The following is a 20039-nucleotide window of genomic DNA, read 5'->3' as shown; positions in this document are numbered from 1 at the left end:
TATTTGTCCTCCTTTGCCCTACAACTACCCCCTTTAGTCCCAAAGGTGTTTTTTTCTAAAAGGCAACTGGACTTGACCTGGATGATTGAGGACATTATTTTACTTTAGGTTTATTCTCTAAGGAGGATTCTCCCCAATTGTTCCGTATTCCATGTATGAAATCCCAAATATGCACGTTTTGCTGTTGAAAAGGAGTTTAATGCACAGTATAAGAAAAGTTTATTATGGATACATCACTTTTGCACTGGAGAGGAATTGCAAATAAACTCACAAAGTAAAAGCCTTTTTTTTTTTTACCCAGATAGGCAAATAGGAAATCAATTTTGGGCTTATAAATTTAGACAAGATATTAGCCAAGTTGAAATAGAATTAAGAATATAGAAGGCTCCACTGTTTACAACACCTGGGAAGACATTTGTTATTATGGCAGCTCCTCCTACTTTGGCACACAAATCCTGCCCAAAAAAATGATGAAGCCAGTTTCCATATGTTTCACCATCAAAAAGAAATCCTTATTCACTTTAATTTCACGGCAAGTCCCATCTACTATCTCTGTACGAGAGGCTCCAGCTGCCTCTACACCCTCTTCATTGACAGTAAAGATAATTGATTGACTAATCTGAGACACCATCGACTGAGTATTCCCAGTCATGCCAGATAAATTGGCTTTGCCTGAAATAAACAGATCTTTCACCCCCATTTTTGAAAATACATCTCTCATTGAATAGTTCATTTTCACTTTGAACTTTGGAACAAAAATTTTAATCTCTGCATTTCTCATATTTGCTGGATTGGTGCATCCTTGCAATTGTTCGAAAGTGAGACTCATTATAACCTGTCAAGTAAAATAGAAACCAATCCAAGAGTGAAAAAAAATATTGGAGAGGAAAAAAGAACAAAACAGACAAATGCCAAACATCTTCACAATAACCACATTATCGTTTCAACACAAGTCTTAAGGTTGCCAAGGTTGGAGACCCCTGATCTAGACTCCTTGCTGAAGGGAGAAAAAGTGAGCCCCTTTAAAACAAAAGGCAGAATTTGAAGAGAAGTGACGGCTGGGGTTTCCACTAATTCCCAATTCCCACCAGCCTCGGATTAAAATCAGGAATCCCAGGAAAGGGAGGGATATAATCTCTGTAGAGATAAAGGGCAAAAACTAGCATTGCCAAGATTCAAAAGATTTCACTGTTTGACTCTTCTCTCAACCCAGTCAACCTAACAGAGATTGTGAGAATGCTGAGGGAGAGAGAAAATTACTGCATGCATGCTGTTTTTTGTTCCTAGAGGAATAGTGAAATAAAAATGCTGGTCATACATACAATTTATTAATATGCTGTATGTTTTTTTTTCCTATCTAGGTTTTACTTTTTTTTACCCCTCATCCATTCATGTCACCCAATAGAGCAATGTCTTTCCTAAATCATATTAATTCAATATACAGGAATTAAGGGCAGAAGGTGCAGGTTCAGCCGTCAAAATGCAGCTTTTCCCAAATGCCAGGCCACAGTTCAGCACAGAGTCGAGAGCCTCCTAGTGCTAGCAGGTGTCATATTTTCATATATGGTGGCCATTGTTATTAGAATGGCTTAAGAGTAGGTGGCAGTTGGAGTAAGAGAACCACACTAATAAAAATTGACTCTCAATAGTACACACACATACACAGAAGAGAGATACTACTGGAGAAAGAAAAATATTGTACAAAAGCATACACAACAATTTGCTCCCTCTGTTTTCCAAGCTTTGCATAAGTTTGCCTAACAACATGGCCAAATATTTCATATACTGGTCGTTGTAGAAGAGATAGGAATATCTCTTGTATATAAAGTAGTGTTCTCAGTACATCACTGAACATGAGACCAGACATGAACAAGTGGTCTTGGGGAAGACTGTTCGACACAGAAGATGGATAAGGAGAATATTTATAGCTCAGAGTTGAATGGGGGGTCCTTGGCGCTCTCTGAGCTTAGTTGTTTTCTTGCAGAAGTTTCATTATCCAAACTAGGTAATATCATTAGTCCTAGTACTAGCACTGATGATATTAAGTAGTTTGGGTAATGAAATGTCTGCAAGAACATAACCAAGTTCAGGGAGCACCAAGGACGACACACACACACACACACACACACACACAGAGAGAGAGAGAGAGAGAGAGAGAGAGAGAGAGAGAGAGAGAGAGAGAGGCGGGGAGGGAGAGGGAGGGAGGGAGGGAGGGAGGGAGTGGGAGAGAGAATAGATTTGTGCAAAGGTGCCCAATACCTACATGTGGAGATTCAATGTAAGGAGATATACATGACAACTCACAAATGCCAGTGGATGCAGACAGCCATCCACTGCAAAAGAACACCTGCCTTCCCAATTATGATGAGAGAAGGCAGGAATCTGGGAAACTCTCCAATCAGTGGCTTTAAGGAGAGATTGTCTGAAAAAAGTATTTTTGCTGATACTGGATAATCGGCTATATTCTGGATAGTGAGTTTCTATTTTTTTTCCTTTCCCCCTCCCCCCCCCCCCCATTGATAAAGTCCTCAGGACAATATTGGTCAGCAAATTTTGGCTAGTGTGTCACTAGAATAATTCCTGCTACTCTATGATAGCTAGCAACATTGATCTCTAGACTACCTTTGCAAGCTAGTATATTGTTGCACACAAACTAAGGAATATGTTCAGTATACCAACAGATTTGGAATCCTATAGTTAAGTTATTATATTGTTAAACAATATGAGAAAAAAATATATCCAAGCTGAGATTTGAGAATTGTTTAGGACTAGAAACACAATTTCCTGTAATTCTATGGTTTTTAAAAAGTTGTAGATGTAAATTTAGGGATGTGTGTTCAGATCTTTTACCAAGCATATTATTAAAATACAGATTCAAAACTCAAATTACCTCATCTGTAGATAGGTGGTTATCTGGCAGAAAAATGTACATAGACAGAATGTCATCAACATAAGGAAGCTGCACCACTTGCATTGATGGATTCAATATATTAGCTGTGTTAAATCTGCCCCTTTGAGTCATCATATCCACGTACATGAACTGATCCTATAAGAAGGAAAGCAATGTTTAAAAGTAAAACAATAAAAATATCAGGAATTTCAAGATGAAATGTTGAGTATAGTAGGCCAATTTTTCACCTCAGACTCTGATAATTCAGGATACCACCTAATATATAGATTTTGTATTCCCACCATGGTCAACAAGGCTGTTACTTTTAATTGTTCAACAGAATTATGACTTTCCCTAGTTTTTTATATACTGTACCTGGCAATTCCAAAAGACTCCTTTTTGTGTATATCTTGGATTAAACGGTAATTTCCACCTTCCGTGGAAAGAGGTTGTATTTAATAAGATCATGACAGTTGATGGGTCAAGGGAGTGAGGAGGAAAGAAATTCTTGATATCACCTTTAGGAAAAGACATTGAATGAAAATATCTGCAAATGGTGGAATACTGTCAATGAATCACTTCTTTCTACAATACTATATTTAAGTCTGAGAATAGAAAAAAATACACAAAACATCAAAATCCAAGATAAATGAAAGAGTGAAAACGTAAGCCTAAAATGACCTGATTTCATTCACTCATTATATTTATGTAGCCACCTATCTCACTCTGGGAAGTATACAGTTAAAAAAAACCCACAATAACTTAAAGGAAGAATGACACCAGAGATACACATAACACAGTGTTAAAAACTTAGACATAATGGAGCCATCTTGTGGGTTCCCTGTATCTAAGGGAAGGTTGGACCCAACTCTGCAAATCCTGTATCTAAAGTCATGGATGAGGATCGCAAAGGTTCATTGAGCTGAAGGCCTGAAACTCTGAGCCTCTGATATATTGCAGATTGGCAATACACTCAGGCCTACCCCAGACCATAGGTTAATTTTCTCTTCTTCAGCATCTTGGTAGGGCATATTCATTGACCCTTCCCTGCTCTACAAATCTTTTTGTATGTATACCTGTAATATTTAAAATTCATGAATGACCTTTTTGGCATTTAAAGTGGCAGGTTAAAGTATACAGGAATTGGCCTCATGCTTCATCTCACTCCACAGCACATCAGCCTATAAAAATCCACTGCACATCACTAATTTTTCTTGCAGCAGAAAGTCCATTGTCTGTCCTCTCCCGTTAGTTCACAATGACTAAAAGTTCTGCTTCTTGATATTCAATGTGGGAAATCCAATGAGCAGAGTATGATATCTTACCATTTGTTTTCCTTTCAACCCAGGAATTCATTTTCTGTCTAGCTTCCTCAGCTGCATTCATAAAATCAACTGTTTCGAAATCCGAATTGTATATCTCTTTAACGCACTTTTTGTAATGCTGCACCAAATGAAAGAAGACATAGCAATATATTCATTCACCTATTATCACATGCACTGAATCAATAAATCTAGTTGACACTGGTTACTGGACAATCTAGATGGGAGCACCTAATTTGCTGTGGCTGAGTTAGTAGGCTAGACTGGAAAGTTGAAAATAATCCTGGAGCTGGGAAATTCTGGGAGTTGTAGTCCCCACATCTGAAAATTGCTTTTCAGGTTGAGAAACTTTGTCCTAGAAGAATAAAGTTCCTAGTGTTTGAATGACATCATTGCCTGGAAAAGTGTGTGTGTGTATCAAACCGCATTTGCCAAAGAGTTACCTTATCTTATCATCCACTATTTTACTGTTTATGTTTTGTTTGCTGTTATGCAGAAATGAATATTCGTGGGAAACGAACATGGTCCTAGATTTTGAAATTGCTTCTAATAATGGAGCAATGCATGTTATTGGCCCTAGGTGAAGGAACATTTTCACATACATTAAACCTAATATGTTAACCCAGACTTTTCCCCACATGTGCATTGCAGTTTGCCAGAAGTCTTATACCTGACCTAACCTAATTTCCTGCTTCACAAAACATGATACCTGTAGAAATTCTAGTAAACCACTAGAATCCATCAACAGTGGATTAAGAAGGGAAGAGAGAAAAAGCGTTCTTTCTTACCTCCAGGAAATCTTCAGCCTTTGATCCATATATCTGGCTGCCTATCTTCAGCATATGATATTTGGAATGCTGGTTGAGGATTGTTAGGATTTGCTTGAACCGGCTGTGAAATCCTCCAGGTATATCACACTCAGTCCCAGAATGCTTCAAGCAGCAAAGAATAGCAGATTTACAATCATATAAATCATATTTGCCAACATCCTCCAAAACAGGGGTCACCAACCTTTCGGACCTCAGGGACCATTAAATTCATAATTTTAAATCCCACGGACCACTAATACGATCTGCCTAATGACCGGCTGGGTGGACATGGCTGGCTGGTCATGTGACTGGGTGGGAATGTGGCTGGGTGGACGTGGTCAACTCAATGTCACTCACATCGAGGGGTGCCTCACCAGCCTCTACTCACCCTTCCCCTCCCCTCCCAGCCTCCTCTCCCCACCCAGGCTCCTTAGGGCCTCAACAGGAAGCAGTTGTTGGAGCTAAGCAGCCACCACGAGAAAGAATTAGCAAAACAGCTCAGTTCAAATTGGATCTGACTGAGAAGGAGGCTCAGCAGAAGCACCTCACTGAGAACTATGAGCATAGTCTTTCCAAGCAGAGGGAAGACCTGCGGGAGTGCAAAGCCAAGTATTGGCATCTGGAGGCTCAGTGAGCTGAGATGGTCAGCCAGTTCCATCCATGATGCATTCCCACTGGAACAAAGCTCTTTGCCACCAGCAGCACTTCCCTCCAGCCTTTCCCAAAGCCCCGCACCAGGAGGCTGAAGCAGACCCCAAGTCAGAATTTCTTCCCGACTCTGACCCACACAAGAAGACCCTGAATTTTTCTGCCGACCACCAAAATTTTCTTGTGGACAGCCTGTGATCCAAAGACCACCAATTGGTGACCACTGCTCCAAAATATCCTCCAAAGACTGTATTACTATTATTCTTCTCATCCTTCCTATTACCTATCTCCTCCCGCTTATGACTATAACCATGTTGCTTGTATTTTTACGATTTATATTATTCTGTTTCCTAGTATGATTTGATTGCTTATTAGTAACCTATGACTATCACTAAGTGTTGTATCTTATGATTCTTGATGAATGTATTTTTTTTCTTTTTTCTTTCCTTTTATGTACACTGAGAGCATATGCACCAAAGACAAATTCCTCGTGTGTCCAATCACACTTGGCCAATAAAGAATTCTATTCTATTCTATTCTATTCTATTCTATTCTATTCTATTCTATTCTATTCTATTCTATTCTATTCTATTCTAAATATTTACATTTCCCATAACTCATAACAGAGTAACTCATAATAGCAATAGCACTTAGACTTATATACAGTGGTGGGATTCTGCCGGTTCTAGGCAGTTCGGCCAAACCATTTGTTAAATTGCTGGCTCGCCCCACTTCTTGCCCTGCCCCTCCGCACCACTATTTATTGCCAATAAATAGTGGTGGTTGAGGGGCCGGCAAGCCAGCAATTTAATAAACGGTTCGGTGTTTTTTTGTAATTTTATTGGCCCGCAAAGCTTCAGCATAGGCTAATTAGCCCGTTGATTAGATTGGCCTCCCGACTCTCAGCTGATTTGCTCTCAACTGTTTTGCTCAGGGCTCTGCTGCTTGCTTGCAAAGAATGCTGGAGCAGATTTTTTTTCCCCTAGCTATGCTGAAAAACGAAACTGAAAGTAAAGCAGGCTGTTGGCTTTGCTGTTGCTGCAACGTTGGAAAATTAGGCAGGCAGATTTCTTTTCTTTTTCCTCACCAAAAAAGGTAGGTGCAAACAATGGGAAATTTAGGGGAAAAGAGGAGAGTTCAAGATTTTAAAACACAAAAGAAAAAAAGCTCTATTTAACTAGGGAATTGTAATAATTGAGATACTATTAATTGTATATTGTGTTGAAAGCAGAAATGGTTAAGTTGTGGTTTGGAGGAAATATATGGGGGAAATTATTTGGTTTATTATTATTGGTAAATATAATTAATTGATTTGTAAGAAATTGGATTGCATGGAAATAATTGGAATATTCATGTTCATATTGATTAATATACAAAAAAGGTAGTTATATAACTAATTGATTTATATTAAAATGTTGGATTTATATTAAACAACTGTAATATTACATAATTAACCAATGTGAGGATGGATATAAAAATAGATGACAATGGGAAGGGGTATAATATAGAATAGAAGGGAAAAATTGAATTTGATTAAGATTAGAGATGAAGATGAAGGGTAATATTGGTTTTTTACAAAAATAGATGAGGAATAAATATGGCAAAAAGGAAATATAGAAATTGTAAATTTAATTGAAATGACTAAACACTGTTTAAATTTGTAAAAGTGTGAAGACCTGTCAGAAATCACTTTTTTCAGCCCTCTGGGTAGGGCTGAAAGGGGGGGTTGTGCATATGGACTACTCAGAGGGCTGAAAAAGTTATTTTTGACCGGTCCTCGCACTTTTGACCAGTCCTCGAACTTACGACTGTCCTCACATTTTACGTTTTGCGCCCTATCTTGTCACCGTGGTGAAGACAAGTAGTGGTGAAATGACTGACACAGTTATTAAGAATGCCACAACGGGCATAAATGTGAGGATGGTCATAAGTGCGAGGGCCAGTCAGAAATGTCTTTTTTCAGCCCTCTGAGTAGTCCCTATGCACATAGCCACGCCCACCCGGTCACATGACCACCAAGCCACACCCCCAACTAAGCCACGCCCACAGAACTGGTTGTTTAAAAAATTGAATCCCACCACTGCTTATATACCATTTCACAGAGCCTCTCTAAGTGGTTTACAGACCTCGGAAGGATGGAAAGCTGAGTCAATCTTGAGCCTGGTGAGATTCAAACTGCCAAACTGCTGACAATCAGCAGTGCCTGCAGTACTGCATTCTAACTCACTGCTGCACCATGGCTCATAACAACACATATATGACAATTCTTAGTTAAACGGTTTCAAGATGTGAATATATGTTTTATTTTTACAGCAGAAGTCCTCTTAGGGGTCATTGTCCTGATCCTTGAGATATTCTCCTTTAAGATGAGAGTCTAGGAAGTGAGCCATTATTCTTATCCATTACTTTGTGGACAATACAGGTTGGGCCCAATCACTTAAACATCATAACAGATTTGGGTTAGGATATACAATTCTGATTGCCGATATTTAATATTTCTTTACTAAGAAAGAAATTATTTTCTATTTTTCAAGTGCTTAGAACACTTTATACCAAATAGTTCATTTAGTAGAGTTAGTAAAATGAAATTCAACTGAGAATTTTCTTACAGGCCCATCTGTAGGGGTCACAGTTTGTGGCCATCTCCAGAAGCGAAGAGCCTGCAAAACAAAATATGTAAGTTTTGTCCCAATTTGTCTTTGTTGGGTATAAGATCAGGCTAAAGCTGATGTATCTCAAGATGAAGCAAGCAAGGAAACATGGAACAAAGTTGTTAAAGAAACAAAGGAAAAAATGTCACCTGAACCAGACAAAAGAAGTTGAACTTGAGCGGAGAAGAAACCCCTTCACAAATCCTCTGAACAGCTACCAGACTTTTAAATCAACAGAGCAATGACTTTTGGGGATAAAAGGGGTCCCAAAGCCTGCCTACTCTGGGAGTCATCTTTGAATCCGGACTTAGCGACTCCTGTCTCTCTGGTTAGTGTCTGCCAGCCTAGGACATGGGTAAGTGTGGATGAGTGTGTGTGCGTGTGCCCCACCCCAACAACCTGGCCAATGATAATGGGTGATACAATGGAATTCTCAGAGCTTGGAAAAGAGGACGGATGTTTCCAAAATATTGAAGAATATGAAGAGATGGGACATTCCTTTCATGGCTATAAACCACGTCTGCCTTGCCCTCAAAGCTACCAACATTATGTAACCTAACTCATATTTTCCCTCGCAATACACCTGATTAATTAACCTATCAAGCTTTCAATCAAGCTTTCTTCTGCTTGGGGCTTTACAGATGCCAGAAATCAAAAAACTAATGAGTGTGTTATTTTTTTAAAGATATTTAAAACGTAGTGGGGTTTGTATTTTTAGTATTATTATTATTGCAATATGGCAAGCAAAACTGCAGGAAGTGGGGATATGTCCATTTTGGAAACACCTCATTTTCCTGCTAGTCTTACATATCCTCTAATAAATGCTGTTCCTGCGGAAAATACTGAAAAATAGTTGTGTCCTGTTAAATTACATGGAGACATGGCCAGGCCACTTGGATGCTCAAGTATCATCTCAAAATGGCAAATGTATCTTTCAGTACCTGACATAAAAGTGCTGAACCAAGAAAACTTGTTTGTCATCGTTCATCTTTAATTATATGCCATCCAATAGGGGCTGTGGTGGCTCATGTGGTTAGTGTTGAGGATGATGGATCTAACCCAATAACTCAAAGAGCAAAGAGTATTTTATTTTCAGTCTTTTATTTTGTGCCTGGATAGATCCTAGGCCCCTATGGTCTATAGTTATTGACTTTCTGTTTATCTCTTACAGATATACGTCTGGAACTCAACAAATCACCTGAGGATGAGTCTTTATATACCCAAGGGGAGGAGTCAGGGATAAGGTAGGATTATGGAAATGAGAGGGTGTGTGATATTGTTAACCCTTGCAGGACTGTAAGAAGGTAGGGATACAGATAAGATATAGAGAGGTTAGACATTTTACTAACAAACCCCCTCTAAATGTCTAACTGATGGCTTATACATAATATACATATATATATATATATGAATAATAATGAACATAAAAACAAGTGATTCAAATACAAATATTGATTTTTGACATAAGGTATGAGTGTTGTTTGTTGGGTAAAGGTTTGGTAAGTATATCAGCTATTTGTTCCTCTGTATCACAATGTATAGCTTTAATGAACCCGATTTCTGAGAACTGTCTAACGTGCGTACATTTAATATCTATGTGCCTTGACCTTTGGCCAACGGCGTTGGACTTTGAGATTTCAATGGCTGCTTTATTATCTTCATAAATAATTATAGGATATGATGGTTCTGTCCATATATCACTGAGCAAGTCATCGAACCAAATTAGATTATTTGCTGCTTTAGGTAGGCAAATGAATTCTGCTTCAGTGGTGGAGGTAGCCACTAGTTTTTGTTTTCCGGTATACCAGTGTATTGGGCTATTATTAAGAAAGAATACATATCCAGAAGTGCTTTTCCTACTTTTAATATCTCCTGCCCAATCTGCATCTGCATAACACGATAATTTGGGTTTTGTGGATAAGTTAGGTTCAAGGCACAATTTAGCATTAATACTATGTTTTAGATACCTGAGCAATTTCTTTATGGCATCCCAGTGGAATGTAGTGGGTTTGCTTACATGCCTGGATAATAAGTTAACAGCTAAAGCAATGTCTGGTCTAGTCCAATTTGCAATGTACAGTAGTGATCCAATTGTGGATCTGTATAATTTATTATCAGAAAAGGATTCTGCTTCATTGTACATATTTTTCAAAAAATCTTGTTGCGTGGGATTTTCGCTGGGTTTTGCTTCTGACATGTTGCATTTTAATAAAAGGTCTGTTATTTTCTCTTTTTGTGATAGTTGGAAACCTTTGTTTGTTTTTGTCACTTGAACTCCCAGGTATTTGTCAATTCTTCCCAGTGATTTTAATGAGAAGTGGTTCCCTAACTCAGAGGTGAACTTATTGCATTTGGCTTTTTCTTTCCCTATATACAATATGTGATCCACGTAGACAAGGATGCCTTCGAAAGATTCCTTCTCTCTCTTTATAAAGAAGCATTTGTCCGCTGAGATGGCAGTGAAACCCATTGAGTTGAGGGCCTTAGCCAGGCACTCATACCACCTTTTGCCTGACTGTTTTAGTCCATAAAAACTTTTATTAAGGAGCCATATGTTGTCTTTTCTTTCATTGTATCCTGGTGGAGCTTTGACATAAATTTCCTTGTCCAGTTCTGTGTGGAGGTATGCAGTTTGAACATCAAATTGAAATACTTCCAGTCCTAGAATGGTGGCTATTACAAGGACACTTTTGATGCTCTCAGCCCTGACTGTTGGGGAGTATGTATCAGTATAGTCCTCTGGGTACTTCGGTGCGAAGCCTTGTGCCACTAGCCTTGCTTTATACAGTACGTTGTTGTTTTCTAGGGTCTTGACTCTGTACACCCACTTCGTCCCTATGGGTTTTTTGTTCTCTGGTGTCTGGGCTGGTGAGTATACTTGCAGGTCCCGGAGACTTTTCCATTGCTTCTTCCCATTTTTCTCTCTCCTCTTGGGGGAGCTTGAGTATCTCTTCATAGGAACTAGGTGTGATGTTATTGGTTTGGATGGACATGATGAAGTCCTCGAATCTTTTTGGTATCTTGTTTCTACTTTCTCTGATTGGTCTGTCACTTGGTCTGTTTGTTTCGTGCATGTATTCAGTCTCTTGGTCATTGAGTTTATCTAGGTTCAAAGTGGGGTGCCCTTCCTTCCATTCTTTGACCCTTAGTTCATAGTGTTTGGGTTTGTGTGCCTTTGTTCCTTTTTCTCCCTCAGTGATCACTTTCTCATTTTCTTGTTTCTGTGTATGTGTATTTCTATCAGCAAAAATGTCATTGGAGTGCAGCCTTGACCAATTTGAATGCTCATGGAAGTCAGCTGATCTTGACACAATAAATTTATTATTTTGATCTATGAATCTGAAGCCTTTTGTTCCTGGCTCATATCCCATAAATCTCATTCTTTTCGATATTTTATCTCCCTTCTTCCTTAATTGTCTGGGGATATGAACGTCTGCTGGAACGCCAAATATGTGTAGGTGGGCCTTGGGTTTTCTTTTGTACATTATCTCATATGGAGTTTTGTTAATTGAACTAGACCACAACCTGTTTAATGTGTAATTTGAGTAATGCAATGCTTCTGACCAAAATGATTGGCCCATTTCTGCATCCTCTAGGACACACCTCATCATGGTTTGGAGTACACCATTTTTTTTGTTTTACGACTCCATTTTGAAATGCAGAAAAAGGTGAAGAAGTAAAGTGTAATATGCCTCGTTCTCTTACCCATCTTGTGAACTCTTTAGCCATGAACTCTGAACCTCAGTCAGTCATTATTTGTTTGATTTTGACATTATGTTGTAATTCTACTCTTTTGTAAAATTCTTTAAACCTTTGGAACGCTTCATTTTTGTGTCTGAGTGAATACACATAACCATATCGACTGTAATCATCCACAATGGTTAGAAAGAATCTTTCTCTATATCTAATGGATGGTCTCAGTGGTCCTACTAGGTCCATGTGCACCAGTTGAAATATAGAGTCAATAGTTCGCCCTGATTTTTTTTGGCCTTGCTTTTACCTTAATATTAGAACATTTGCACACAGAACACTGTAAGTAATTGTCACAACTTTTTACTTTTAAACCCTCGGCGCATTCCAACATTTTTTTGACAATTGGGAAACTGATATGCCCTAGTTTTCTATGGAGAAGGTGAGCACAATTGTCGTGTAAGGGTTTGCCTACAGATATTTTACTTTTATTTGGTAAATTACAGTTGGTTGTTTCCTCTGTTTTTATGTTTCCTTCTGCCTTATCAACAGAGTTTATACTAACGCTTCCCTCTTTATTTTCTTTGGGTGTAAAATAAGGTAGCCCGTCGTGTATGATTACTTCCCCAATGTTTTCTCCCTGATTGGATATGTATACTCTGCCTTTCTTAAACATCACTTCAGTGTTTGTGTCTTGTGTGAGCTTTGTGGTTGCCAGCACGTTGTATGGAATCTCTGGCACATGTAATACCCCTTCTATTTCTCCTATTCCTGGGATATTTATGCTTCCTTTACCTATTACTTTAGCCCTGCTTTGGTTGGCTACTCTGATCTCAAAATCTGTCTCTGTGAGAGAGGTGAATAGTCTTGGGTCATGTGTGGTATGGTTAGTGGCTCCTGAGTCAAGAAGCCACATGTTTTCATATGTTCTTTGCTTGGTGTTTGTGTCCTCATGTTTAAAGCTGTATATCGATTCTGTGTGTCTATCTCTTGAGCTGTCTCTAAGTTCATTATTTCTCCTGGTGTTGGGAGACCACTCACGTCCTCTTTCTCTAAACGTTCTGTTATCTGGTGAGCATCCCCCTTGGTGTCTCCTTCCGGGCTCAGGTCTCTCCCTGCGATCAGTGTACCCTTTGTTTCTGTGGTTCCTGGGACAATCCCTTTTTAAATGGTTCCTAGAACCGCAAGAAAAAAATTCCTGGGTATTGCTTATTCTGTCTTGGAATTCAACTCTTTTTACAGGCCTGGGTTCTCTTCTAGATAGATGGCGGTCTTTTCTCAGGTTATCTTCCACAATCAAGCGATTTGTGAGTGTGCTCAGGGATATCTGTTCTATGCTTAGGCTATCTAATTGAGTTACAAAATTGTCCCAGCTATGGTCCAATGAATTTATAATAATACTCATCATGCTCTCTTCAGTTATTATCTCCCCTCTCTGCAGTAGTTCAGCCTTAGTAGCATTAAGTTTCAATATGTGTTCGCTCATGGGGACCCCTGGCCTGAGTCTGGCAGAGTGAAATTCTCTGGATATTCTAGTTGTAGTTGCTCTGCTTTGACTGTAGAATAAATTGTATAATTTTTGCATAACTTCATACACAGTTAGATTGTTACCTATGCTAGGGTACATAGTAGGTGGTATACTAGTTAACAATAGACAGAATGCCTTGTGGTGGATATAATCAATCTCAAAAGACAATGGCTTTTTTGGAGGTTTAGAAATTTTAAAAAGTACATTTTCTCTCATAAAAATAATTTGTAACTGCTGGCTCCATTCTAAAAGGTTTCCTCCATCTATTTGTAATTTTGGAAAATTAATAGGTAGGGTTCCAGAATTGTTAGTATAATTACTTACTGAGGGTAGCTGTCCATGGTCTAGAATGTGAGTGAATTCACAGTAGGGCAATGGGATGCTTGAGCTAATGCAAAAAAAACTGTCAGTCCCCCAAAAATTTTTTCTCTTTCTAGGTGAGGACTGAGCATGCGCAAAGCTCATTTCACGCTGGAAGTCGTCGGGTGAGGAGCTTGTGGCCGCGGCTCCCAGGCCTAGGCCTAGGCCTGTCAATGGGATGTTGGATTCACTCCTTGCACACCTGGACTTCACGCTGGATGCAGGGAGTTGTTGCTGGGCAGTTGGATCCCCAGTGAAGATCGGTAGAAGGTGCGGCGGCATGGCGGTCATTGAACGAGGACCATCGGAGCTCGGTGTTGCGGCGGCGGCGGCAAGTCCCGGTCCATGGATGCTGGCCCCTGGATGGGCAGAGAAGCCTGGTGGAGGTTGTAGGATGGGTGAGCGGCTGTTTTAGTTTTCTTTTCTTGGGTCTCGTTCCAGCAGTAGTAGGGGTGGTGGGTTCGAGTCCTGCTGCGTAGTTGATTTGTAGGCAGTTGGTGTTTTTTGCTCTTCGCGGTAGTGTGTCTCTTCTCTATGCAGTGATGGGGTCGGTGTTTCGTTGCTGGCAGTCATTTTGGTGTGTTTTTGGCTTTCGGGGTTCCTTTTGTAGTTTGTGATTGGCGCAGGAGGCTTGAGTGTGGAGCCGAAGGCTGCCGTTAGAGTCTCGATGGCTTTTTCTATCTCGAGCTCGGTAGGCGAGCTCCTCTTGCCTTGTATTTGTTTTTCATAGTTGCTTTCGGGGTGTCCCCCGTTTGTATTAGGGTTCTGGTTAATTCGCGCTGTTCAGTTTGAATTCCGACTTTCTATTGCTTGTTGGCCATTCCAAGATGGCTGCCGGAGAAAAAAAACGGGGATGGATTCAACTAGCTCTGGTCATCCGACTGAGGTAGCCTATCCTTTACTGAAGAGGTGATTTTTTGAATCATCCCTGGGGCTTCAATAGTTGTTCCATGGCTTACAAGTAGGTTTTGGAGGTTAGCGATAAGACTTTCTTCGCTGGCTGGAGCCTCCATTAACCTCAGTATAGACAGTCTTAGTTCATCTCCTTTCTGTGGTGTTTCTTTTTTGCGATCGTTTGTTTTTTCGTGCTGTTCCTCATTCCTGAGCAGTGAGTTCAGATTACTATCCTGATCACTCACCGTTGATGTGGCTCTTGTTGTGGCACCTTGGGTGTCAGTTGTGCAGCCATTTGCCTGGTGAAGGCTCTTGTGTTTACTCTGTTTATTTTGTCAGAGTAAGCGTATGGTTCAGACATTTTTCAGAGTTATGGGTAACCATCCTCTGCTACCAATTTGTTGAGGATGATGGATCTAACCAAATAACTCACAGAGAAAAGAGTATTTTATTTTCAGTCTTTTATTTTGTACCTGGATAGATCCTAGGCCCCTATGGTCTATAGTTATTGACTTTCTGTTTATCTCTTACAGATATACGTCTGGAACTCAACAAATCACCTCAGGATGAGTCCTTATATACCCAAGGGGAGGAGTCAGGGATAAGGTAGGATTATGGAAATGAGAGGGTGTGTGATATTGTTAACCCTTGCAGGACTGTAAGAAGGTAGAAATACAGATAAGATATAGAGAGGTTAGACATTTTACATAACAGTTAGGACACCGAATCAGAAGGCCATTGAAAGGATGACAGCTCAGAAGTTCTAAACCCGGGAGCGGGAGCCGCATAATGGAATGAGTGCCCTCAGCAATTTGACCCAGCTCGTGCCCGCCTAGCAGTTTGAAAGCATGCAAATGCAAGTAGATGAATAGGCACCACTTTGGTGGGAAAATACCTGGGGGACATGAAAGAAGTCCCCTCAGGCATCCACTGGCCAATGGTGATGTCATTAGCTAATCCTTCAGTAGGGAAGAACATTGTGCTTTCAACATGAATGTAGTAGGTAGTATCCAGGAATTATTTTCTGCTTGAAGTGAGGGACAAGGTATTGCCCTTTAAGGATCCTAGAGAAATACATTCACCTGACTTAATGCTCAAGACTGCTAGTGGGATCACTTCTTCAGTTGTCACTGAGGGCAGCAGGCAAATTTAGAGAATTCAGGGGATAACTCGCAACATGCTAAAGTCTGATTGCAGTTTGCTGCTGAGGGCCATGCAATATGGACTTTGTAATACTTAAAATATAGGTTTTGTAAATAATATTATTGCACCAGCTAGCTAACATGGGTTTTCTTGTATTTTAATTTGCCTTATTTTCCTTCTTTTAAATGTATTGCTTACAATTTGCCATAAACCTTAACCTTTTAGAACAGGGATGCCAAACTTGATTTCATTGAGGGCCACATCAGGGTTGTGTTTGATTTGGGGGGTAAGGGGAGGCCAGGGGAGGCATGGCCAGTGTGACATCACTCATGTTGGGGGTACCTGTGGTGGCCTGAGCACTCTGCCAGCAAAAATGGGCTTCCAAGCTCCATTTTCGGCTGCAACGGCCTCCTGCAACCCTCTGCCAGTGAAAACGGAGCTCACAACGGCCCTCCCAAGCTCTGTTTTTGCCACAGGCCGGTCATTCGCTGTTTCCAGGGTGGCCTGTGGGCCAGATCTAAGCACTCTGCAGGCCGGATCCAGCCCCCGGGCCTTGAGTTTGACACCCCTTTCTAGAAGAATGTAAAAAGCATTTCTTTTAGAAACTAGGACTGGCCAAATATTTGATACAAGTCTATGAGTCCAGAGCTGGGAAAGCCATGTGAATGTATCTCATCAATATCTCATCTGATGTTTTTCCCTTGGAAATCTTTCTTTTACTTTTACTCAGAATACAACACTCTTCTCCATTCTTACACTTACATATTATTGAATGTCTAATTTTTCATGATGTAATTGGAGAGATTATTTTTCTTAACCCAATCAACTTTTACTTTGAAATGTCTTTATTGTGCAAACTATAAAAAGAAATGTAAGTCTAGGTTCTAGGTTCTCTCTCTAAGAGAATCCTCTTTACCTTGGAATATTTCTAAATGAATCACAAATTAATAGATCTTCCTGTCCCAGTAGCTGCATTGGGGTTGAGCATACCAAGGCACAAATACAGAGCCGTATTTGGACATCACCGACTCTTCTTGTTCCTGATCATCTTATCTCCTGAGCTTCTTGCATCACCTTGTCTACTTGTTAGGGTTATGATAATTTTCCAAAAAGGTGTTTGAAAACCATTGCTCTGTGTCATTTTTCCTGAGCTGGAGGGCAGAAATATTCTAGCCACTCATCCTCTCCCCTGCTTCATACAAATACCATCACTATACAAAGCTTTAAAACTCAGGAAGATAGAAAAGACAGGAGTTTTCTATGGCACATTAAATTAATAAGCCATTGTCATTACTGGATGCCAAGAAGTTTTGGGGATTTGTGTATGTGTGACTCTGTGTGTGTTAGATATATATTAATTTTACTAGTTTTGGTGTGAATATTCTAACCCACCAGGAGTTTTGTTGGAATGTGACTGTCAGTAAGAATGAAGATTGAATAAGGAGGTACATAAGTGAATATTTCCTTTGTGCATGGTGACATGCTTATTGCAAAAATGCACAGTTTTCTTTACATTTGTTATATCATTTCCTCACTGAAGATCCATAAAGGTTCCTTTCCAAGGAATTTTGGAAAGTCCAGTTGGGAAGAAAGGTTGCTAATCAGGAGAGATTTCCCCATGGTTCCATGCAGATATTCATGTGACAGATACCACGGAGAAACATTTTCTAGCAATAACATAGATGTGATTATATGTGTGACCTATAGTTAATAATTTAATAAGACTTAAAATAACTATTTTAAGGAACACAAGTACTTGAGGACACTTACCTTTCTTATTTCATCAGCAGTCTCTTTGTCACTGCCAAGCAAGATCAAGGCTAATGCCATTTCTGCGCCGATTGAGAATGAAATGACATTTTTCCCAGAGTTGTCCTGCAGTTGCAATTTGAAAAGTTCTACAGCAAAATTGCCATTAGCCTCAACAAAGTCTTTCATGGTGGAGCTAATAGTACCTGCAACAGTAAAGAAATGAGATCAATAGTTTGTACTGACATTTGTTTTTTTCCTTTGTACAAGAGAGAATAATGGAAAAATGACAAATACCAGCTAATCTATAACTGCTGCATGAACAATCTACACTGATGGTACATTTTTATGGCTTAGCCCTTCCCTTTTCATTGTCTACATTCACACTAAGGTGAAAGTGGGCCAAATAAATATATCTGAAGCTTAAGCATCTACCTCTTCTCATATTTGAAAATTAGAACTCCTAAGCACTTTTTAAAGAATCAGGATTATTTGTCATTACATTTGAACTAGCAAAAGTCATGATTAGCTTGAAATCTTGGTTGTTTAAAAACACCATCCTATCAAAACTACAGTTTTGCTTCCCATGTTCCCATAAATCAAAATTGATGCTAAACTGTGTCTTCATTCATTCATCAATGAACTGGGTGAGCTGAAAACTGAATCACCTGCTTTCAAGCTGCTTATGGATACAGGTTATGGAAGAACCAAAGTGAGGAATGGGAGGGGTATCTTCAGACTTGCAAGATTGATGTCAGTCTTAGGCATCCATGCAATTGTGTCAGAAGCACCAAGGTGCTTCCGGATTGAAAGAATTAACCAGTGACATCACCGTTGCCCGAGGGACACCCAATTGAGAGCCCCTTTCACAGTCCCATTAATGTGTCCACTAAAGGATGCCTATCTATCTACTTGCAATTGCTCACTTTTGAACTGCTTTTGAACTGCTAGGTTGGAGAGCGCACTGTCCTTCAGCCTCACTTGGTCTCAAACATGGGCTTGCTAAATTGTCAACCCAGTGTCCTAACTACATGAGCCATTCTGTTTCCATCAGACCTATGGGGAGATCCAGACAAGGAGACAGGAGTACTAACTTTATCTTTCTTGTAAGATTTCATTAACAGAATCTTGCAAGTCTAAAAGTACCTCTCCAGTTCCTCACTTTCACTCTCCTGAAAACTAGGGAGGGTCCCTTCTGAGTTGCTTTTTGCCACTCCTCCCTGTTCAGACTCAAATTTCGTTTATCCCATCTTTGTCTTGGCTTCACCTGTTCCCCCTGTCTCCCAAAATCATTCTCACATACCATTAAAAAAGGAAAGACAAGGCTATAAAGCAGGGGTGTCAAACTCAATATCATTGAGGGCTGCATCAGGGTTGTGTTTGACCTCGGGGGGCCGGGGTGGGCATGGCTGAGGTGGGTATGGCCAGATCAATGTCACTCGGATTGGGGATGGTGTGACTGTGGTGGCCTGAGCACCCTGCCAGTCAAAACAACCTCCTGAGCTCCGTTTTCAGCTGTGACCACCTCCTGCAACCCTCTGCCAGCCAAAATGGAGCTCAGGACCCCATTTTGGCTGGCAGAGGCACCATGGGCTGGTCCTTCGCTGTTTCCAGGGTGGCCCTGCAGGCCAGATCTAAGTACCCCATGGGCCGGATCTCACCCACGGACCTTGCGTTTGACACTCCTGCTATAAAGTAATTTAAAAAAACATGTTTCATTCTCCATTTATTAGGTAGCCATACTAGTATGCAAATAAGGCCACTGTCTATAGCAACCTTGCAGCCACCTCATCTTCTTCATTCACCAGAACAACTAAACACAAGAACAGTTTTTTCCCGAATGCCATCACTCTGCTAAACAAATAATTCCCTCAACACTATCAAACTATTTACTAAATCTGCACTACTGTTAATCTTCTCATTGTTCCCACAACCTATCTCCTTCCACTTATGACTGTATAACTGTAATTTTGTTCCTTGTATCCTTACAATTTATACTGATATTGTTTCCTGATTGCTTATTTGTACCCTATGACTATAATTAAGTGTTGTACCTTATGATTCTTGATGAACGTATCTTTTCTTTTATGTACACTGAGAGCATGTGCACCAAGACAAATTCCTTGTGTGTCCAAATCACACTTGGCCAATAAAGAATTCTATTCTATTCTATTCTAATTTCCAGGAACCAAAAATTGGGAGCCACGCTTTTTTTTTTATGTGATCAAGCCAAACTATTTTGGCAAAAATGGTAGATGGAGTACGACAGTGCGGCACTTTGATATGAAGTCATATTTGATTAAGTCTGATTTTAAAAGCTTGCTCCTATTCTTATCCTGTGTTTCTACTTTGGAA

The 20039-nt window shown here is 40.0% G+C and overlaps 1 protein-coding gene across 1 annotated transcript; it reads right to left on the bottom strand.

Annotated features, from left to right (window-relative positions):
* Nucleotides 1-436: 436 nt before the first annotated feature.
* Nucleotides 437-9301, bottom strand: LOC148114842 (serpin B9-like). The gene is made up of 6 exons (XM_087890737.1): nt 9128-9301; nt 5001-5144; nt 4216-4333; nt 3266-3408; nt 2891-3046; nt 437-835 (listed from the first exon to the last, which is right to left on the bottom strand). Exons 1-6 carry the CDS (start codon nt 9299-9301, stop codon nt 437-439), a joined length of 1134 nt encoding a protein of 377 aa, XP_087746863.1.
* Between the last annotated feature and the right edge of the window lie 10738 nt (nt 9302-20039).

This window comes from Pantherophis guttatus, chromosome 3 (assembly GCF_059756535.1).
Source record: "Pantherophis guttatus breed Tessera chromosome 3, ASM5975653v1, whole genome shotgun sequence".
NCBI lineage: Eukaryota > Metazoa > Chordata > Lepidosauria > Squamata > Colubridae > Pantherophis > Pantherophis guttatus.
Note: the sequence above shows the minus strand (reverse complement) of the source record. Positions and strands in the feature narration are given on the sequence as shown.

Coding starts and splice junctions, on each gene's coding strand:
- LOC148114842 (XM_087890737.1), bottom strand. CDS start 9,301: ATGACAAACAAGTTTTCTTGGTTCAGCACTTTTATGTCAGGTACTGAA. Junction 3,409..4,215: donor GGTTGAAAGGAAAACAAATG/GTAAGATATCAT, acceptor CTTTTCCTAAAG/GTGATATCAAGAATTTCTTT. Junction 836..2,890: donor ACCACCTATCTACAGATGAG/GTAATTTGAGTT, acceptor TTTACTTGACAG/GTTATAATGAGTCTCACTTT.